The sequence below is a fragment of the Sus scrofa genome, chromosome 3 (genome assembly GCF_054392235.1).
Source record: "Sus scrofa isolate SSC_HxYL_T2T_F1_AM1 chromosome 3, Sscrofa_HxYL_maternal_Yorkshire_Landrace_v2.0, whole genome shotgun sequence".
NCBI classification, from domain to species: Eukaryota; Metazoa; Chordata; class Mammalia; order Artiodactyla; family Suidae; genus Sus; species Sus scrofa.
Window position 1 is genome coordinate 56,424,727 of NC_139385.1, and position 21,264 is coordinate 56,445,990.

At 39.0% G+C, this 21,264-nt stretch overlaps 1 protein-coding gene across 12 annotated transcripts in view; it reads left to right on the forward strand.

The window, feature by feature from the left end:
* The first annotated feature begins 241 nt into the window (after positions 1-241).
* The window catches only part of ANAPC1 (anaphase promoting complex subunit 1), an 89,566-nt gene continuing 68,543 nt past the window's right edge, over positions 242-21,264 (forward strand). For 3 of the 12 annotated variants that reach the window (XR_014841196.1, XM_021087031.2, XM_021087036.2), the window contains exons 1-13: positions 242-503; positions 2,785-3,021; positions 4,018-4,179; positions 9,000-9,051; positions 9,267-9,367; positions 10,039-10,121; positions 11,180-11,253; positions 12,934-13,079; positions 13,546-13,766; positions 14,511-14,720; positions 17,432-17,527; positions 19,607-19,697; positions 19,795-19,860. Coding sequence is in view for 11 of the 12 variants with exons in the window: in XM_021087031.2 (XP_020942690.2) it covers positions 2,809-3,021; positions 4,018-4,179; positions 9,000-9,051; positions 9,267-9,367; positions 10,039-10,121; positions 11,180-11,253; positions 12,934-13,079; positions 13,546-13,766; positions 14,511-14,720; positions 17,432-17,527; positions 19,607-19,697; positions 19,795-19,860 (1,515 nt within the window). In the remaining variant the exon portion in view is untranslated. Of the gene's footprint in view, positions 593-1,131; positions 1,246-2,784; positions 3,022-4,017; positions 4,180-8,999; positions 9,052-9,266; positions 9,368-10,038; positions 10,122-11,179; positions 11,254-12,933; positions 13,080-13,545; positions 13,767-14,510; positions 14,721-17,431; positions 17,528-19,606; positions 19,698-19,794; positions 19,861-21,264 lie in introns of all 12 variants that reach the window. The other 9 variants (XM_021087032.2, XM_021087037.2, XM_021087034.2 and 6 more) reach the window with 5 other exon arrangements.

Consider the following 21,264-nt stretch of genomic DNA (forward strand, 5'->3'; position numbering starts at 1 on the left):
ATAGTTAGGAGGCAATTCAGGCCCGTACTGACATGACCTGGAGACGATATGGACGTTGGGAAGGGCCTACCCCAGTGCAGACTCTGGCACTGGAAGCCCTGCTGCGGAACTCCGCGCTGCGCTGAAGAAGGTAGTGGGTACCCAGCAAATTTTGCCTGGCTCATTCTTCTCGGAACTGCGCAGGCGCTAGGACCGCGGCACCGCCGCGCGCTCCCCGCGGTGCCCCGCCCCCGCGCGAGGCAGGACGGGAGAGCCAAGATGGACGCGTCCATTTGAACGACTCTCGTGAGGACCTCTCTCACACGCCTGCCTGGCGTTTGCATTCGTTTCTCTAGCTGCTTCCCCGTCTTCCTCCGGAATAGCGGAGGGAGAGGGAATGAGAAGCTGCAGCGGCCGAGGAGTCACCGTGACTGACCCTGCCGCTACCCTCGGGCCCTCTCGGCCCCCGCGCCTCCGGGGAGCAGCCGGGGCTCGCCGCGCCTGACGCGTCCCGAGTTACACAGGTGCGGGTGCGGGCCCGGGCCTGCAGCACTGGGTGGTTCAACGCGTGGCCCATGGCCCTCTCGCCCGCTCCGAGGCCCACCCACGCCTGGTGAGCCGAGGGCGGGGAGCCCAGGGGCTGGCCCCGAGCGCGCGCAGGAGCCAAGAGCGCCCCAGCTTGCGGGCTGGGCTTTCCTGGGTGCGCCTTCCGGCTGCACTCTTTGCCCATCTCCTTCCTGAGCTCCATGTCGTGACCCTTGTGGGCCTCAGCTTCTAGATCGGCCCCTTGCTCTTCGCCCCTCAGACAGAGTTTTCTGAGGCCCAGGCTCTTAGCTTGCTTATTTCACCTTTGCCTTTTTTTTCTTTTTTTTTCGGAGCCTCAACTCTGTGTGTATTTGGGTTTACTCTTGAAGTAGCTTTGTGGTTATCCTTTTTGGGAGGGTAGTTTTTGTTCCTAGTAAGCAATGATGATATCTTGATTTATAACATCAGTTCAATATAGTACTTTTATCTGTAGCTCTTGGTGGTGGCCCTGTAAAAACACAGAAACTTGAGGTATTGTGAAAGTATGTGTTGGTTTAATTAGTACAAACAGATATTGTATCATGAAAATAACTCTATAATTAATGCTTTTGTAATTTTCTCTCAAAGTTTTAATAGAATAACATTTCAAAATTGCACAACTGAAGTCGGATGAACTCGCAAGTTCTTTAGTGTTGGTTATCCTGTGTGATAGGAGGACCAGCTGAATTTTGTTGTTTTCTTGTAAGTCTTATAAGGTACTGTTTTAGTTATATCCCAAGTTCAAGTCTTCTCAATTCTCAGTTTTGGCAGGAGGGAAATAAAAGTGTTTTGATTGTAATGTAACAGTTATGTCAGAAATAACTTAATTCACAGCAAAATAACTTTGGCTCTAGAGGAGCTGCATAGGAACTAAAGGGGCTTGGAGATTTTGTAGTTATAAAAACTTACTGATGCCAATAAGAGCTCAATGAGAAATCTAAGTCAAATTTAATTAAACTGTTTTAATTGTGGGTTCTGTTTTAAACACTGAAGGTTGTGGTGCTGACATCAAATGTTGGCTTTGGTTTCTGTGAGGATTGCAGCTTAAATGTGATGCCACAAAACCCGTTTTTAGTGTAGGTAGTGTCTTGGAGACAGACCTGGCATCTGCCTTATGTACCATATTATATGGTGTGAATTTTACTAGCTGTTAATTACTGTATGTAGAAATGTTTTGGAAGTAAAGGGTCGAGATTCCACTCACAGCTCAGCCATATCTTTGTAGTGATAAACTGTCCTTCACTAAATTATGTTAAATAAAAGTTAGGGCTCAGATTTGCTACAGGCATGGCTGTCCCATGGCAGAGTTCTTCATGCCTTGGTTTCCTGTGTTTGGACCCCAAATTTGGAATTGATTGTAGTTTTATGTTTATGTGGATCAAAGGGTCAGTACTGATGACATCTGACAGTTTACTAGCTCTTTTGTGAATTAGCTGAAAGGAGTATCAACTTGTGATGAATTAGAGTAAGATGTGTTTGTTTTCTTGTTTCATTCTTATATGCTAGTGATCCTTGAGGTGTGCTTTTCACATGAGGTTCTGGCATCTGAACAGAAATGACCTTAAATGTTGAGAAGCCGAGCAGTGATGGGACTATAAAGTACAACTTGTCTAAATACTTCCTATGTGAAGTGTGGAAAAACTATGTAGTAGCAGAAAACATGGGGTAGCTGTTATGGAACATAAATGCCTGTCTCAACTCAGTGGTTTCCATCAGTGATAACTGTCTGTTGGTCAGTCTGTAATTAAAATGTGGTGTTAGGAGTTCCCATCAGTGGCAGAGCAGAGACAAATCCGACAAGGAACCATGAAGTTTCGGGTTCGATCCCTGGCCTTGCTCAGTGGGTTAAGGATCTGGCGTTGCCATGAGCTGTGGTGTAGGTTGCAGACTCAGATCTGGCATTGCTGTGGCTGTGGTGTAGGCTGGCAGCTTCAGCTCCAATTAGACCCCTAGCCTGGGAACCTCCATATGCCTCAGATGCGACCCTAGAAAAAGACAAAAAGACAAAAAAAAAAAAAAAAATTTGTGGTGTTAACTGTAGTCATCTGAGCATCAGATCTGGAATGACTTTTGGTGTTATAATTACGTGTACCTCTACTGTGTAATGGAATTATGTAACACTCACCTACAACATAGTAGGATTATGTGGCACTCATTAATGACTCTTCTGTTAACTTTTATGATATTTTTATTTGGGTTTTGACTCTGAAAGCTGACCAGAATGTGTTTGAATTCATACAGAAATAATGTTGATATTTGGAACCCATGTCGAACGTCTATGAAGAAAGGGCAACAATGATTGCAGCCGGGGATTTGCAGGAATTTGTTCCATTTGGTCGAGACCACTGCAAGCACCACCCTAATGCTTTGAACCTCCAGCTTCGCCAGCTGCAGCCAGCCTCCGAGTTATGGTCTTCTGATGGTGCTGCTGGCTTGGTGGGATCCCTTCAGGAAGTTACAATCCACGAGAAACAGAAGGTCCATTAAGTTTCTCATTGTTTTTTGGAAACAGAGAGCAATGTGATCTACTTGTAATTTAAGGTTACCTGCACCTGAGAAATGAGTATGGCACCACTTCTAGGGTAGTGGTTAAGATTTGGTGATTTCAACCAAAGACTAAAATGAAGACCTTATTGTATATGTCATAACTCTTTGTTTAGGCATGTAACTCATGCCTAAACTTTTATAATGAGAGTCAAGTTCAGTACTGTGACTATGGTCCATGCTAAATCTCTTTCTCTTTACTTAGTATGTGGGGGACCAGATTTCATGTTGTTTGATGATTACATGGTAGAGTTAGAAATGGTCCCTGCTGCAAAAAACTTACATGTTTCTAGAGGAGAAAAGAAATACCATTGTAGACAGAGTAGTAGTTCTTAAATAGGAGAAGGAAATGTTAGTGTGCATAAGAAAATCAACCTTTCCTGTCTTATTCCACTTTCATACCATTTGGGACATCAAAGTATCAGGGAGAGGAAGTCTGTGTTGTTAGAAGTCTATACCTTTGTCTCTCCCATTTATTTTGATGAGTGGGATGAAGGAAGAAAGGTGAGTGTGTAAGTTGTCGTGAAGCAAGGAATAAATCCCCACTGATTCCGTGTGTACCTCACGGCCCCCTCTCCATCTCTTCTGTGTGCACTTCATATACCTTCTTAGTCTCCTGAGCACATTGGTTTCATTTTTGGGTGTATAGATATGGTATAATATTTGTTTCTTTACATTTTGGGCAAAGTAGTACATTAATATAACATAAAACATCCTGTGAGATGTGTAATAGGCATACTTACACACCTCACTTTGTTAATCAGTGGCACTAAACCTTCTAAGAGTTGGGCTTGGATTAAATCTTCCTCCACAGGCAAAGAGAGAGTAGGAGACTTGTGTCTGAATGATTAATTTGATTTCATTAATAAATTTGGCTCCATACTTTTGGAAAAAGTGCTTGAACATGTCTTACATATGTTAACTTTTAAGGAGAGCTGGCAATTAAGGAAGGGTGTAAGTGAAATTGGAGAAGAAGTAGATTACGATGAGGAACTCTATGTGGCTGGAAATATGGTTATCTGGAGCAAAGGAAGTAAAAGCCAGGCGTTGGCTGTTTATAAAGCGTTTACAGTTGACAGTCCTGTTCAACAGGTGAGTTGATTTGAATTTTAGCATTTGACTGACTATTTAACACTTAAAAATTTTTTTGTTATAAAATTGAACAGAAATGATAAAAACAGCATAATGATCTCAGCAAGCTGGGTGTACATTTTACAAATTTCACTTGTTTTCTGTATCATCACTTTTTTTTTTACACACTTTATCAACTTAATGATAGTCTTTGAACACTGTCCTTGAATAAGTTATTTGTTTTGTTATTCCCAATACAAATTTCTCAGGCATTGAGGGTATAAAGGGTACTTTAACACATGATGATTGTAATTGCTGAGCATTCAATGAATAAAAATCTGGTTCCTAGTGATAACTAGAAAGAGAAAAAAAGAAAAAGAATAACTTGCTATTATTGCAGCTGGATATTATACCTAACTCTGCTCTGAAAATTGGTAATTGAAGGGAAAGAAGCATTTGCCCTGCCTTTTTAGGAAGACATGCAGTTCATCTCCAGTTAATGAAGGAAAACCCTTATTTTATGAAAGAATGCCAATAATATATATAGGAAGAAAGGTAGAATTTAAAAAAATCACCATTTTTGTAATTTCCAATGTAATAACTGATTCAGAAAAGGATTGGTAATGGGTATTAACACTTTTGAGTGAAAGAATATTACCATGCACCAAGGTATTACCCTGTGGTTTACTTACTAAATATGAAGGAAAAAATGTCTCTCTCCTTTGGAGATAACTATTGGTCTCCATCTCAACCAAGTGATTGAGTTTGCTATCGCTAATAATGTGCAAGGGATTACTGTACTCCAGCTATAACATGAGATGAAGTACATGTTGTCATCTACTAAGTTTTTTTCCAAAAGGTATTTAATGAGAACATCTAGTGCTAACATCCAATTGGAGGAAATAAAAGTACTAGAGGGTCAGGTTTTATTATTTTTTTATTTTTTAATTTTAGTGTGCAGCAGCTTGATGTGGGATCTTAGTTACCAGACCAGGGATTGACCATGGGCCGCAGTGGTGAAAGCATGAAATCCTAACAACTAGACCGCCAGGAACTCCCAAGGGTCAACTTTTAAACTATCATGAGATGAGGAGTGGGTTGGAGGTATAGATGACAAGAATGGCTAGAGGTTGGGAGTTCTGTTGTGGGTTCAGCAGGTTAAGAACCTGACTAATATCCATGAGGACACAGGTTTGATCCCTGGCCTTGCTCAGCGGGTAAAGGATCCAGCATTGCCAGCAAGCTGTGGGGTAGGCCTCAGATGCAGCTCTGATTTGACCCCTGGCCTTGGAACCTCCGTATGCCGCAGGTGCATCCCAAAAAAGAAAGAAAGAAAGAAAAAAAAAAAGAATGGCTAGAGGTTGATAATTATTGGCTGATGAGATTTTAAAAAATCAGTCATGGAGAAAGAAAGAAGATGGGAGCTCTTCTAGATTAAAAGAGACTAAAGGACCATTTAATGTTGTTAAATGAACTTAATGAACTTTGAATCTTGGTTTTGAAAACCAACTAAAAACATTTTTGGGAAAATCTGAAATAGTTGAAAATGGATTGGATGTTAGGTGCTAGTAGAAAATTATGTATTTTTTTTACTCAGGTGGCATAGTAATTTTGTGGTTATGTAGGAGTACATCTTTAGTTTTAGGAAATGCAGATGAGGTGTTTAGGTGTGAAGTGTCGTGGTGTGTGCAGTTATCAAATAGTTAGCAACCCCCGCCCCATTCCACAGATACACGAATGCATCCATAAACAGATACAGCAGAAGGTTAATAACTGTCAGATTTAGGTGAAACAGATGTTCACTGTACTATCTCATCTTTTCTTACTGCAAATTTTTAGAATATCAAGTTGGGGAGAAATGGAAACATTATGGTAGTTGAATTAATGGGTAGGCTATTGACAAGAGGTTTTAGATTAAGTGTTCTTATGAGTGTTCTTCTCTTCTGACAATTTATTAGAAAGGATAAACTGAATTATTCCCAAATTCGAGGGCATGTGTGAAAGCATTTCTCTTCAGGAGTGTTGAAGCTGGTGATCTTTTTGATAAGTTCCCTCCATGTAACCCATATGTTTGAGGGTAGACATGAAAAGTGGATTTAATTATATCCACATAGTTCTTTGTTTCTATGTTTCCACCTTAATTTCTCTGAGGAAAAATTGCCTGTTTACTAGATCCCAAGGATAAGCAGTTAGATGTACAGGCTCCTTTCTCTTGTTTCCTTTAAGATCTTTTGTGGAGTTCCCATCGTGGCGCAGTGGTTAACGAATCCGACTAGAAACCATGAAGTTGTGGGTTCGATCCCTGGCCTTGCTCAGTGGGTTAACGATCCGGCGTTGCCGTGAGCTGTGGTATAGGTCACAGACATGGCTCGGATCCTGCATTGCTGTGGCTGTGGCATAGGCCGGCAGCTACAGCTCCAGTTCAACCCCTAGCCTGGGAACCTCCATATGCCACAGGAGCGGCCCTAGAAAAGACAAAAAAAAAAAAGGTCTTTTGCAAGTGGAGACATAAAATTTGTAGTTGTAGTCTTTCTGGTCTGGAAAACATTACTGTTATTGTTTTCTTGCTAATCTGGAGAAAGATTATTTTATATTTTGGTTAAGAAATGGTATTAGATGTATGACTCAGACTTAGTGTATTCCTTCCTTCATTCTGCAAGCATTTAGTGTCACTCTGTTTCAGACAGTATTAGTGGGTGCAGGAGTGACAAACGTGAATGTACTGCTTCTGCCATTGAAGGACTTGTAGTCTAGAAAGATGAATAAAGAAACTAAATGCTGCACTCGATAAGCTAAAGTCTGTGTCATAGCTGTGTGTCCACAGTGTGGTGAAAGCCTGGAGCACTGAGCTTTGCAAGGAGGATTTCACGGAGAAGATGTTATTTGAATTGGTGGTTGCTAAAAGAAGGGCATTCTAGGCAGAGAGAATTGCAGGAAAAATGATTATGGAAAAACCTGACATTTTCTAGCTTCAGAATGGCTGTACACAGTCTGTGGTTTGGAGAGATGCTAGTCGCTGCTGGATGGATCCAGACTGAAGGGCTTTGTATGTGAACCAAGGAATTTGGATTTTAAGCAGTGTGTAGAAGGGAGCCTAGCAAGGGTTTTAAAGTGGGAAGTCCATCATCAAGTCCATCGTCAGTGTTCTATTTTGAGAAGAGATTATTTTGGTGGCAATATAGGGGATTGGCTGGAAGGTAGAGAGTCTGTTGTCAGGGCTACTATTTTGTGGTAGTTTAGATGAAAGAGATTGGTGCTTTGAAGAAAGGGGAGGCGGAGTGAGAGACAAAGCTGAGGGAAATAGGAAAGGGGCTTGTAGTCCCTTAGATATAAGGGATAAAGGAGGATGCTGAAATATCTAGTTTTAGAGAATGAGAAGATAGGATTTCATAAAAGAGAGTTGAGACTGTATAGTGTAGATTTTTGACATTTCAGATTGGGCTGCAGCTCTGATACATGTTTCCTCCATGCATTTCATTTGCTAGAATGGCATTAAAAGCAAATCAACAGAACAACCAAGCAAGTTTAAAAATATGCAAAGGACTTGAATAGGTATTTGTCTGAAGATATACAAATGACCGATAAGCACATGAAAAGATGTTCAACATCGTTAGGCAAAATGCGAAGCAAAACTGCACTGAGATACCACTTCACACCTATGAGGAGGTTGGCTATTATTGACAAAAAGTGAAAAATAACAAGTGTTGGTGGGAATGTGGAAAACGGTTTGGGGGTTCCTTAAGAAGTTAAACATAGGATTACCGTGTGATCCAGCGATTCCAAAGAATTGAGAGCAGATGCTCAGATTCTTGTATCCCAGTGTTTATAGCAGCACTGTTCACTTGGGAAGCAGCCCAGGTATCCATTGACAGATGAGTCAATAAACCGTATGTGGTATATGCATACAGTATGTGGTATATGCATACATATATTATTCAGCCTTAAAAAGGAAGGAATTTCTGCCACAAAATGGATGCCACAACATGGATGAACCTTAAGAACATTATGCTAAATGTTGTAAGCCAGACAGAAAAGGACAAATACTGTATGATTCTACTTTCATGAGGTACTTAGGACAGGCAAATTCATAGAGACAGCAGGATAGAAGTTACCAGGGACTGGGGGAAGGGGGAGTGGGAAGTTATTGTTCAATGTGCACAGTTTCTATTTGGGATGATGAAAAAGTTCTAGAAATGGATACCTGTGAGGTTGCACAAATTGTGAATGTACTTAATGCCACTGAAAAATGGTTAAAATGGTAGATTTTATGTTATGTGCATTTTACACAAAAATACCATTAAATAATTTTGGATAAGTGATTGTCAAACATGCCAGTTAAAGTTTAATGGCTTTTCCTAGTTTATGTATAATTTTTAAGATCGGCCCTTAAGAAAGGAAGTGGGTTTTCTAGATATTTTTTCTAGGCAAGTCAAAGAATGATTAAGTCTGGAGATTATAAAATAGCTTGGCAATTTTCATCTCTTCTGATGATCTTTAGCTTTGTATGGATATAGGGTCTAATACAGGTTGAGCCACTGTATTAAATTTGTTGAATGCACTTTTGCGGCAAAGCTTCTGTCTAGTAGGTTTCTTGGTTTTTTGTCTTCCTTTCTTTTTTCATAAAACTTATTTGCAAACATAGTTTATCTTTCCTTAAAGTAGTTGTCATTAACTAGTCTAATTTTATTTTGTCTTATTATTTTTTGTCCCGATGGTATATATGTTGAGCTGATGTGGAGGGACAGTAATTATGTAGATAACACTATTATTTAGATACTATTAGTTAATCAGTTATTATTTAGATGCAGTTTTCTTAGGTAAGCATTTTGTTTTGATTTTAGGCGTTGTGGTGTGACTTCATTATATCGCAGGATAAGTCTGAAAAGACCTACAGTAAGTTTCTTTTTGAAATTTTATTTGATCTTATGATGATTTCAGATGTTTATCTCTTCATTCAAGATAAGTAGCCACTAATAACAGTGGTTTAGCTTAAGCATTTTTATATTGTGTATTAAAGAATTTGTGCTGTTGGGAATTGCAATTTGTGATTGTTGGGATTTTTATTTTTTTGAGGAAAAAAATGCATATGTCTTGTACTCTCTTTTCAGGTAGTGATGAAGTAGAAAAATGCATATGTATATTGCAAAGCTCATGTATTAACATGCATAGCATAGAAGGAAAGGATTACATAGCTTCTCTACCGTTTCAGGTAAATGTCAATGTTTTTGTTTTATTGGGGAATATTCTTCAGTTAATTAGTTTTAGAAGTATTGTTACTCTCCTGTGTTGTAATCAAAAACGTTATTTTTACTGAATAGAGGCTTACCATTTCTATCCTTTGCATGCAAAAGAAATTCCTTAGTGATTTATGAAATCTTTTCTGAGAGCTTTTTTTCCAGTTTAAGTGATATATAAGAAATCATTTTGGTTATATTCAAGCACATGAGCAATATTAGTCTTTTTCCTTTTTCTCATCATCTTTTTCATGCCCTAATGCTGTTGTTACACTTTTATCACATTGTCATTTTGGTACTGATATTAGCCATTGGCAGGAATTTCAGATTGAACTTGGCTTCTCTTTGTCTCAGACCTGCTTGTTAGAATTACCTAAAAAAATTTTAGTAGTTCTCTTGTGGCTCAGTGGGTTAAGGATCTGGTGTTGTCATTGCTGTGGCTGTGGTTACAGCTGTGGCTTGGATTTGATCCCTGGCCCAGGAACTTTTGGAAGAAGGAAAAAAATTATAGTTAATGCTTGTTACTTTGTAAACCTCTTATTAAATTGGAAGAAAAGCTAATGTTCTGTAATATTTCGTAAGAGCATGTTATAAAAGAATAGTTTATTTTTCTTCTGTTTTTTTTTCTCATCCTTCTACCCAATAGGTTGCAAATGTTTGGCCTACCAAATATGGATTGTTGTTCGAACGAAGCAGCTTTTCACATGAGGTTCCTCCGGGCCCACCCAGGTATGCAGGTCAGAATATAATTACTTGGGCTTTTGGTGTTGGTTCTGAGGTAAAATTGTTTACCTAAAAGTTTAGGATGATTATAATTTTCATGCTATCAGTGCAGATGTATACCTCTTTCTCTCATCTCAGTACTGTACACTTGTGAGTATGACTTCTCACTTGGCGCTTAATTATCTACAGTTTTCTTCCCCAAGTAGTAAAATTGGGCAAATACTTGGCTCAAAAGGTAACAAGAGTCAATTCTTAGCTCTGCCATTTTTTCCATTGTGTTACTTTGGGCCAGTCATTAGCTTGACTTTAGTTTCCTTATCTGTTACAGGAAGGATGCTATCACTTTCTTCTCAAGATTTCTGCAAAACTTTAGCAAGCTAGTGTATATAATCTTTGACACAGGGCTTCATACCCCTCAGATGCACAATAAATGGTAGTGTGTTCACCTTGTCTCCCCCATCAGCTGTGAGCTCATTGGAGGGCAGGACCATACGGTCCCTGTCACAGTGTGGTGCAACTAGTAGACCCTGAGTGTTAAGAAAATGGCTTATAGATTAATCTCGTTCTGTGTTTAGACAGAAGGCCTTTTTTTTCCCTCTTTTTCTCAGTCACTCCTTAAAAATGGAGCCATTTTATTTACTTGAAGGTTTTCTTTCTTTCTTTCTTTTTTTTTTTTTTTTTTTTTTATAAGTGCACTCCTTTTTAAATAGGTCTAGGTCTAAATTCTCTCTTAGCTGTCAGAAAGAAAGCTAAGAAAATGCCTCATGCCAGTTACTCTCTTGGTTCTGTAGTGTGATGACTGCTGCTTGCAGATATTCCCTGGGCTGTGTTGAGTTCCCTCTGCATGTGTGTGTGTGCATGAGAGGAGCGATTTCTAGGAATGGAGTAGAGGGTACTGTGAAAAACAGTATGTCACAAGTTCAGAGGGTTGCTTTTTGAGATGGTAGGTTTCTAGTTGTTAGTGTAATCTGCAGAAGATATTTCTTTGTAAGGAGGGTGGAAAATTTGTGCACAAATGAAATCATCTTGTGTTGGTGATACACTATTTATTTGTTCGTTTCTAGAGAACCTTTACCTACTATGTTCAGCATGCTGCATCCACTAGATGAAATAACGCCACTGGTTTGTAAATCTGGAAGTAAGTGTATTTTTATAAATTCTTTCACATGAGCTGTTTTTTGAGTTTGGGGTGGGGAAGTGGTAAAGGAGCTTATGACAATTTGATTTGTTTTATTAAAAAATATAACTTAAGCACTTAAAAATTCATATTAATGCAAAACTTGAGTACCCTTGTATTACCTACTTAACAGCTGTTCTTTTAGTAAAAACAGAGCCTATACAAAAACCAGGAATACTGATATATTTTCTGAGTAACCTGTAGATGATTCCGGACTCTGTTCCTCAGTAATTAATAAGTAAATTAACAATACATAGATAAACTAAACTTGTTTTTTGTTTTGGAAAAGAAGAACTATATGGCTTTAGATCTTTACTGTGTAAACTTTAATATTTCATTTCCCCTGCTCATAATAACATAATATGCTGGAGCTCTGACTTTTACTATTTCCTAGAGGTATTTCTAGATGGTTATTTGAAAATTTTAAGTGCGACCAAACATGGTAGGTAATTATGAATAATGAGGACTTGAAGGCTAAAAAAATATTTATAGTCTTTGACCAATTTAACTTTAAGGACGTCATCCCAAGTACATATTCTGAAATACCACTGAGATTTTTATCTTCTGTACCAGGGCCAGGCAAACCGCAGCTGGTGGGCTAAGTCTAGCTTGTTTTTGTAAGACTTATGAGCTAAGAATGGTTTTTACTTTTTTTAAAGATTGTAGAAGAAAACACAGTTATGCAGGAGAGTCAGTATGTTGTCCACAAAGCCTAAACTATTCACTCTTCGGCCTTTTACAGAAAAAGTTTGATAGTTCTATGTTATACTGCTAACAACCACAGACAGCCTAGGTAAACATGTCAGAGTCTGTGACTGAATGGTATACAGCCAGTATTGATCGTGTTTTTGAATAATATTTAATGACCTTAGGAATTGCTTATTCATAATGTTAGATAAAGCACAAAAATAAATATTCAAATTTTGTAAAAACAAAAAAAAGTATATTTGTATAGGAAAAAAAGAACTGGGAGGGATGCTTCCAAATATATTAGAAGTTATTTTGAGTGGAATTAGGAGTGATTTTTATTTCCTTTTAAATAAAGTACTTTTATAAAATAATTCTGCTTTTTTAATTTTCTATTTGAACTGAGAGGGAAGCATTTAGGAAGCTGTCAAATAAGCGTATTGAAAACAATTTATGGTACTATAGATGTAAAAGCTAAACTCACTAGGAAAAACTTACTTTGCGTGTGTACCCAGTTAAAGCAGAAACAGCAGTGTACTGTTCAGCATTGTTTGAATAGTTAACCATAAAGGACAGATTTCACATAGAAGAAAAGTACCAGTAAGGAAGTCAAACTTGGCAGGGTAATTGACGGCAGTTTTTGAATAAGTTGTTGTTAAAGGAGTCATGGACCTTTTACCTTTGGCTGATGAATTTAATGGTTTAGCCAGCACAGATCTTCAACATTTAATTGAATATGTGTGAAATCAAGACTCGTAGCACTCTCACCTTTAATATGTTTTAAGGAAATTGATGCCCAAAGTAAATTTGTTAAAAATTGAGGGTTAATTGTGTATCAGCAGGGCTTTTTGTGCTTTAATTGCCTTGGCATCTTCGTCTTTAGAAATTGAACTTCATAAACAGTCTTAGAAAGTCCATTGTTCTGTACCTGATCATTTCTGTTTTATCTTTAAGGTCTTTTTGGTTCATCACGGGTACAATATGTTGTAGATCATGCAATGAAAATTGTTTTTCTCAGCACTGATCCCTCCATTGTAATGACCTATGACACTGTTCATGGTTTGCATTCTGTGTGGACTCTCCGGAGAGTCAAAACAGAGGTAAGGATACAGGCAAGTCACTTCTTGGAGTTCTCATTGTGGCTTGGCAGTAATGAGTCCGACTAGTATCCATGAGGACTCGGGTTTGATCCCTGGCCCCGTTCAGTGGGTTAAGGATCTGGTGTTGCCATGAGCTGTGGTGTAGGTCGCAGACATGACTTGGATCTGGCGTTGCTGTGACAGTGGTGTAGGCTGGTAGCTGTAGCTCCAGTTTGACCCCTAGCCTGGGAATCTCCATATGCCGCAAGCGCTACCCTTAAAAAAAAAGGCAAGTCATTTCTTAATATGAAAGGTTAGTTAGTGCTAAAAACGTTGCATGTTTTTGGAAGAATCGTTTGTGAAATATGTTGAGTGTCTTAGAAAAAAAAGTTATATTTTTACTAACTGGTAACTACCCTGTATTTTCACAAGAAATTGCCCTTTTAATCCAGTTTTTGTCTCCTCCCCCCTTCTCTTTTGATCTAAGGAAGAGAATGTTGTTTTAAAGTTCTCGGAACAGGGAGGAACCCCGCAGCATGTGGCCACTAGCAGCTCCCTCACAGCGCACCTCAGAAGCCTCTCCAAGGGAGATTCCCCTGTGGCCTCCCCTTTCCAGAACTACTCCTCCATTCACAGCCAGAGCCGCTCAACCTCCTCTCCCAGCCTACACTCCCGCTCACCTTCCATTTCCAACATGGCAGCTCTCAGGTGCGACCTAAGTGTGGAAGCCTTTCCTTGTTCTAAACCAGACACCCCAAGAAAAAGATCCCTTCTTTTTAAACTCCTCTTGTGATTTGAAGGATTTAAAATTTCTCTTGACAGTTTCTGAGTATACTTTAGGAAAAACAGCATTATTCCAGTTGTGCTAGCTTTACTAAGACTTCCAGGCCTGCTGTGTTACTTTTTCAATGAGTCATGTTTAGAAGCCAAGGGTGCTTGTCATGAGATTGCCTCACACAACATTGTAGATCAGCTGTACTAAAAATCAACTAAAGGATTGCCTCATTTTTACCACTAAGTGGCAGAAGTTTAATAGGTATTAATTGCAAAAAATATTTTGGTACTATTTTCTTTTGTCTTAATTTGCATTAGCTTTTGTTTTCATTAATATCTGTCTGGTGCTATAGAGACATGGTTTTGTTGGTATGTATACATCTGAATGTACAGGAACATAGTTTAGACTTTTTTGAATAATATAAACCATTTTCTGAGGCAGAAAATGACTAATTTTCAGTTTTTTAAAAAATGAATTCTAACAGGGATTCTAAATCTATGGAATATACTAACGCATGTTGACACACCATTTAAGTAGCTACTGCTTTTTAAAAAAAATTTGTTTCTGACTGGGTTGATGCCATGAATACTCTGTACATAGAAGTTGGAATGTGTTATTGGAAAGTATGTGCTATCAGCCTGCATTATTAATTGTGATGCTCTCTTCTCTGTTTGCAGTCGTGCTCATTCTCCTGCCTTAGGAGTGCACTCTTTTTCAGGGGTGCAAAGATTCAACCTTTCAAGCCATAATCAATCTCCAAAGAGACACAGTATTTCTCATTCTCCAAATAGTAATTCTAATGGCTCCTTTCTTGCACCAGAAACAGAGCCAATTGTTCCTGAACTTTGTATTGACCATTTGTGGACAGAAACAATTACTAATACAAGGTTTGCAGTATGTATTTTCGTATTCAATGAAAAATGATGCTAAAAGTTTTGCTTAAAGCTTCCTTTGAATATAAGCCATCATTAATACTTAAGAAATACATGGAGATATATATTAAGGCTACCTCAGTTTCAGTAGAGCATATTAATTATATTAAGGTGATATCTTAATATTCTTTTGCCATTTGCTATTTCTTCCTTAAGTTAGTAGTAGTAATCTCTCACATTTGAAGTGTTTGATGTTTTAGGGAGAAACAACTGTTTTCTGTAGATTAGGAAACTTGGATTTTATAGCATTTTTTCTTAAGTTTTGTCCTTATGTTAGTGGGATATCAGCTGTTTTGGGAAACAAACTCAGATCTCTTTCCTGTGTGACCTTTCTCCTTTTATTTTCTCTTTGTGAGTGCCCGTGTGTGTGCTAGCGACTGTAGGTTATTAGTCAAGTAAGTCACCATCCCTGTCCCCAAAAAGAGATAGCTGGCGGATGGTGACACAGGAGGCACTGCTGTGTCTGCTGGTAGGGCTTTGGCAAGGTGACTCAGTATTTGCTGGCTGGGTAAATGGGGCAGGACACAGTAGGTGGTTAGAGGGGATCAGAACAAAAGTTCAGAAGTGTGATGTGTGGTATGTTCCGGAAATTACAGCTACTGTCAAAAACCTTGTTTGTGCAGGAGGAAGGGAAAGGACTGAGAAGGAGGAGGTTGAGAGAGATTGCCCTAGGGCTGTTGTGTTTGATGAGTGCTGCTGTAAGAAGGTGCTTTAGATGTGAGTCATAAACTCAGGGGAAAGAGCAGTTACTTATCAGTGGTGATTGAGGCGAGATGGGTGGATTGGAATATCCAGAGTGTGTAGAGGTCTTGTTCTTGGAGGGCCTGTGTATGAGCTTGCAGTTGTGGAGTTCTGGTAACCCTCTGGAATCAAAAATAGTAATTGTGTGTATGTGCAGTATATAGGATTCTTAAGGAGAGGGTTTTACATTCATTAGGATCTCAGACAGCGTCTGAGACCTCCAAGTAGTTGAAGCCAGGTTGTGTAGAATCAGAAGAGGGCCACAGACTCAAGTCCTGGAAATGTAAAATTTGGAGGTGAAAGAAATAAAGCTGAGGCAGAGGGACAAAGCAAGAGCAGTCAGGTGGGAGAAGCATGCAGGAAAAGTCATAGAACACAAGAAAAGAAGCTTTTAAGAAGGAGATGCCGGTCTTGCCAGTGCTGGTGAAGCATGGCACTAGGAGGTGGTGCCTGGATGGCAGTAAGTTCACTGCTGACCTCGGACAGGGCACCTGGGGGACAGGGTAGAGTGGAGTGGAAAAAGTAAATGGGGACTGAGGAGGTGAACTTAGATCCAAGGAATTGGCCTTTGAATGGGAATGAGGGTACAAAACCAGCTAGAGGAATCTCAGGGTCAAGGGAGAGTTGTGTTTTTGCTGAATTATGTTAAAGAAAATTAGTGTTCATTTTTGCCTGAAGTATCTTAGTGCGTGTCTCTAAAAAGTAAGGGCATTTTTTTACCACAATACTGTTTTTATTCCCAGCCAAATTAACAGTAAGTCCTTTATATAATCTAATATTTAGTCCATCTTTGTATTTGAAGTTTTATTTTAATATGAGAGAGTAGGCTACAAGGACTATACCCAGAGCAGGGAAAACATTGAAAATATGGAGGAGAAGAAATGATTGATGAAACAAGGAACCAGAATGAGCACAAGGAGAGATTAACCTTGGGGAGAAAGAAGGTGATGGTTATTGGGTAGGGCAGGAGTGGGGCCCTGTGAAACAGAGGGCAAACGTGTGTTCTTAGGCTGGCGGGTTGGGGATAAGTGGTTGGAGGAAAGTAAAGATGTGAGCCCAGTTGAAGGAGGTTCTATTTTTGTTCCTTTTATAGAAAATAAAAATTTCTTGTGTTTAAAATTCATTTGTCTTTAAATACCTTATTGGTAAGTTGGATATATTACATATCCTTATTTTACAGAGGTAATGGTCTTCTGTGCCAGTCTACAAAGGAATTTTTGAGAATTGAGAATTTTATTTTTATTTATTTATTTATTTTTGTCTTTTATATATTTCTTGGGCCACTCCCGCGGCATATGGAGGTTCCCAGGCTAGGGGTCCAATCAGAGCTTTAGCCGCTGGCCAACACCAAAGCCGTAGCAACGTAGGATCCAAGCTGAGTCTGCAACCTACACCACAGCTCATGGCAATGCCAGATCCTTCACCCACTGAGCAAGGCCAGGGATCGAACCTGCAACCTCATGGTTCCTAGTCGGATTCGTTAACCACTGAGCCGCAATGGGAACTCCAAGAATTGAGAATTTTTGAGGATGGTTTGAAAAAGGGATGAAGTGGAGCCTAATCTGAGAAATGGAGCAAGGGTAGATTGGAGAGGTCATGTTATAAAAAGCCTGACCCCTCAGAGCCTGTCAGAGATAGGAATTCAAGCTTGCGTTACTTTTGCAGTAGGCAGCTTATACACTGTGGAATTAAAAAGTCTTTGGTAATGATTACGTTTATTTAAATTCCCCAAAAAGCTATATAGTGGAACTGAAAGGGATCTAAGAGATCATGAAGTTCAATACTTAGATGTACTTTTGTGTCTTCAAGGTGTTTGCTTGGTCCAAGTAGTATTTCTTGCAGAATATTTTCAAAGACTTCTAATAGTTACTTGGTAGATTTTTGAGCCTGTGCTAACAATTTCTTTATTAATATATCTATCACAGGGAGAAAAATTCACAGGCCTCAAAAGTCTTTATTACCACTGACCTTTGTGGGCAAAAGTTCTTGTGCTTTTTAGTAGAGTCCCAGCTCCAGTTACGGTAAGTGTGTGTATGTATATATATCCCTTTGATTCTGTGTAAATAAACTTAGGACTACTTTTTCTTTTTTTGGCTTAAGTAGCTTTATTGATGTAATTTACATACCATAAAAGTAATGTTTTAAATTTACAATTAAAATGATTTTTAGTAAATTTATAGAGTTAGGCATCTACCACCACAGTCCAGTTTTAAAACGTTTCTACTATTTAATTAATTAATTAATTTAGGGCTACACCAGCAGCATATGGAGGTTCCCAGGCTAGGGGTAGAATTGGAGCTGCAGCTGTTGGCCTACACCACAGCCATAGCAATGGGGGATCCTTTACCACAGTTCATGGCAACAATGGATCCCTAACCCACTGAGCAAGTCCAGGGATCGAACCCGAAACCTCGTGGTTCCTAGTCGGATTCGTCTCCGCTGTGCCATGACGGGAACTCCATAAAACATTTCTACTATTTTAAAAAGATCCCTTGTGTTTGACTTGCAGTCAGTCTCTGTTCTCATTCCCAACTTTAGGCAGCCAGTATATAGGCTTTTAGCATCTGCAGATTTGCCTTTTTTGGATGTTTTATATAAATAGAATCATACAATTTGTGTTTTTTTTTGTGTCTAACTTTTTTTACTTAGCGTGTTTTTTAGGACCTGCCATGTCGTAATATGTATAAATATCTTATTTGTAGTAATGTATGGATATGACCTATTTTGTTTATCTGTTCATTAGTTGATGGACATTTGGTTTGTTTCCACTTTTTTGACCATTGTGAATTATGTTGCTATGATTGGAGCAGAAGTCTTTAGGTGGACATTCATGATTTCATTTTTCTTGGGTAGATACCTAGCAGAGGATCAAATGATAAATTCATTGTAAACGTTTTTCTGTGACTTGAGGAAGTTCCAGGGCCAGGGATCAAACCTGAGCCATAGCTTTGACTGGAGCCACAGCAGTGACAACATAGGATCCTTAAGCTGCACCATCAGGGAACTTCTCAGTGTAAACTTTTTAAGAAATTGCTAAATTTGTTTTTCAAATAGGCTGTACCATTTTACATTCCCACAAGTAGGTTTTTTTTTTTTTTTTTTTTTTTTTTTTTTGTCTTTTTGCCTTTTCTAGGTCCGCTTCCTGCGGCATATGGAGGTTCCCAGGCTAGGGGTCCAATCAGAGCTGCAGCTACCGGCTTACGCCAGAGCCACAGCAACTCGGGATCCGAGCTGCGTCTGCAACCCACACCGCAGCTCACGGCAATGCCGGATCCTTAACCCATTGAACAAAGGCAGGGATCGAACCCGCAACCTCATGGTTCCTAGTCGGATTCGTTAACCACTGCGCCATGACGGGAACTCCCCACAAGTAGTTTTTGAATGTTCTACTTTCTTCACCCTTGAAAACATTTGATATATTCATTTGCTTTCATTGTAGCCATTCTGGTGGGTGTGAAGTGGTTTTAATTTGCATTTTTCCAGTGACTTATGATGTCAAGTATATTCTCATGTGCTTATTAGCTGTTTATTTATCTTCTTAGGTGAAATGTGTATTCATATATTTGCCCATTTATGGACCTTTTAATTTTGAGATTATTATAGATGACAGGAAGTTGTAAAACAGTAGGGGTCCTGTGTACCTTGCAGTTCCCCGCCCCCCGGAGGTAACGTCTTATGTAACTATAGTGTATAGTCAAAACTAAGAAATTGACATCAGTACAATCCACAGACCTTATTCAAAGTTCATCAGTCTTACATGTGTTCATTTGGGTGTTTATAGGATTTCATGAAGTTTTCTCATGTATACATTTTGCAAACACTGTAATCAAGACTCAGAACTCTTTTTTATTACCTCACAGATCTCCCTCCTGCTCCCTCTTTAGAGTTACATACACCAAACCCACCTGCCACTATCTCTGGCAACCACTAATCTATTCTCTGTCTCTGTAATTCTGTCCTTTGAAAATGTTGTAGAGATGGAATCATACAGTAAGTAACCTCCAGAAATTGGCTTTTTAGCGTCAGCATAAAACCCTTGAGATCAGTACAGGTTGTTGCATGTGTCAATAGTGTATCTCTTTTTAAATTTCAATATTTAGATGTGTAAAGTTTCAAGAGAGCAATGATAAAACCCAGCTCATCTTTGGCTCCATCACCAACATTCAGGCAAAGGATGCAGCGCCCGTGGAGGTAAATGCAGGCGCATTTCTTGAGAAGTTGAAAATCATTGTGCTTTACAATTTACACCAATTGGAAAATAAAAGTTTTGCCCCCCTCCTTTTTTTAGAAGATAGATACTATGCTGGTCCTGGAGGGCTGTGGAAACCTGGTGCTGTATACAGGAGTGGTTCGGGTAAGTAATAAACAGCATTTTGTGCTTCAGTAGGACTATTTCCTTAATTATTATTTTTTAATGTTACTTTAGTGTGATATTTAAAATTTGTTAGCTCTGTCTGCAGGATTCTTGTAAGAGTTGAAAATAAAGTCTTCAATTTAGGTTGGGTCTAATTTGGAGTCTAGGATTCACTATCAGATGGATTGGCACTGTGAACACAGTGCAGTTGGGAAACCTTTAATGAGTATAGATGGATTATTAAATAAAAAGGAAGAGAAATTAACTGAAGTTTTATAAAGAATATAGTTTTAAAATTAATGTCTGGGTAGATTTGTTAAGTCTCAAAGTTTTAGTAAAGTTGCATTATGTTAAATGTATAGTAGGAGTTCCTGTGGTTGTGCAGCGGGATTGGCAGTGCCTTGGGAGCGCTGAGACACAGGTTCGATCCCTGACCTGGCACAGATCTGGTGTTGCTGCAGCTGTGGCTTGGGTCACAGCTATAGCTCGGATCTGATCCCTGGCCTGGGAACTCCATATGCTGTGGGGTGGCCAAAAAAAAAAAGTATGGTGTTTATGTTGGCTGTATTATTTTAAATAGTTGTGAAGTTTATATACAGAATAATGTAAATTTTGCAAATTTAAATTATGAAATTTAAATTCAACTTGAAGAATGAGGCAAACATTCGTATAACCACTACCCAGGTTAAGATGCGGACTGTTGCCAATATCTCTACAGTCTCCTGAGTGTGCTTTCCACGTTGCGGCCTCACCGCCCAGAGGTGGACAGTACCCTTACTTGCAATCAATCCCCTCTCCCTCCACCCTTTTTTAGCCTTGCCATTGGCACGCAGAAGTTCCTGGGCCAGGGATCGAACATAGGCCACAGCAGTGAAGGGTGGATTCTTAACCCTCTGAGCCAACAGGAAACTCTTCAGTCCCCCTTTTTAAAAATTAATTGTTTTTCACAATTGTGTATCACTAAGTAGTAAATTGTTTAGTTTTTCTTTGTTTTTGAATTTTCATGTAAAGGAAACATACCACATACTCTTCTCTGACGAGACCATTTTGCTCAACATTCTATTATTTTTAGATTTACATATGTCAATGTGTAGCTCTTGTAGACCTGTTCACTGTTACATAGTTTTCCATTGTATGATTATACCAAAACTTTACCAGCCACTATGGTTGTTTTGTTGTTTCTGCTGTTTTCTCTAATAATGCTTTAAAAAGTTTTTTTTTTTTTTTTAAGATACATGTCTTCTAGCCTTTAGAATATATTCATATTCAGCTTAGCCATGTGGTGCCAAATCGTATCAGGGTTGCAAGGTTGTACAGCAGTGTATGAGAGTTCTCAAAGCTTTTTTATATTCTTGCTAATCCAGAGTACTGTTAATTTTTTTCTCCCGTATTTGTGCCTCATTA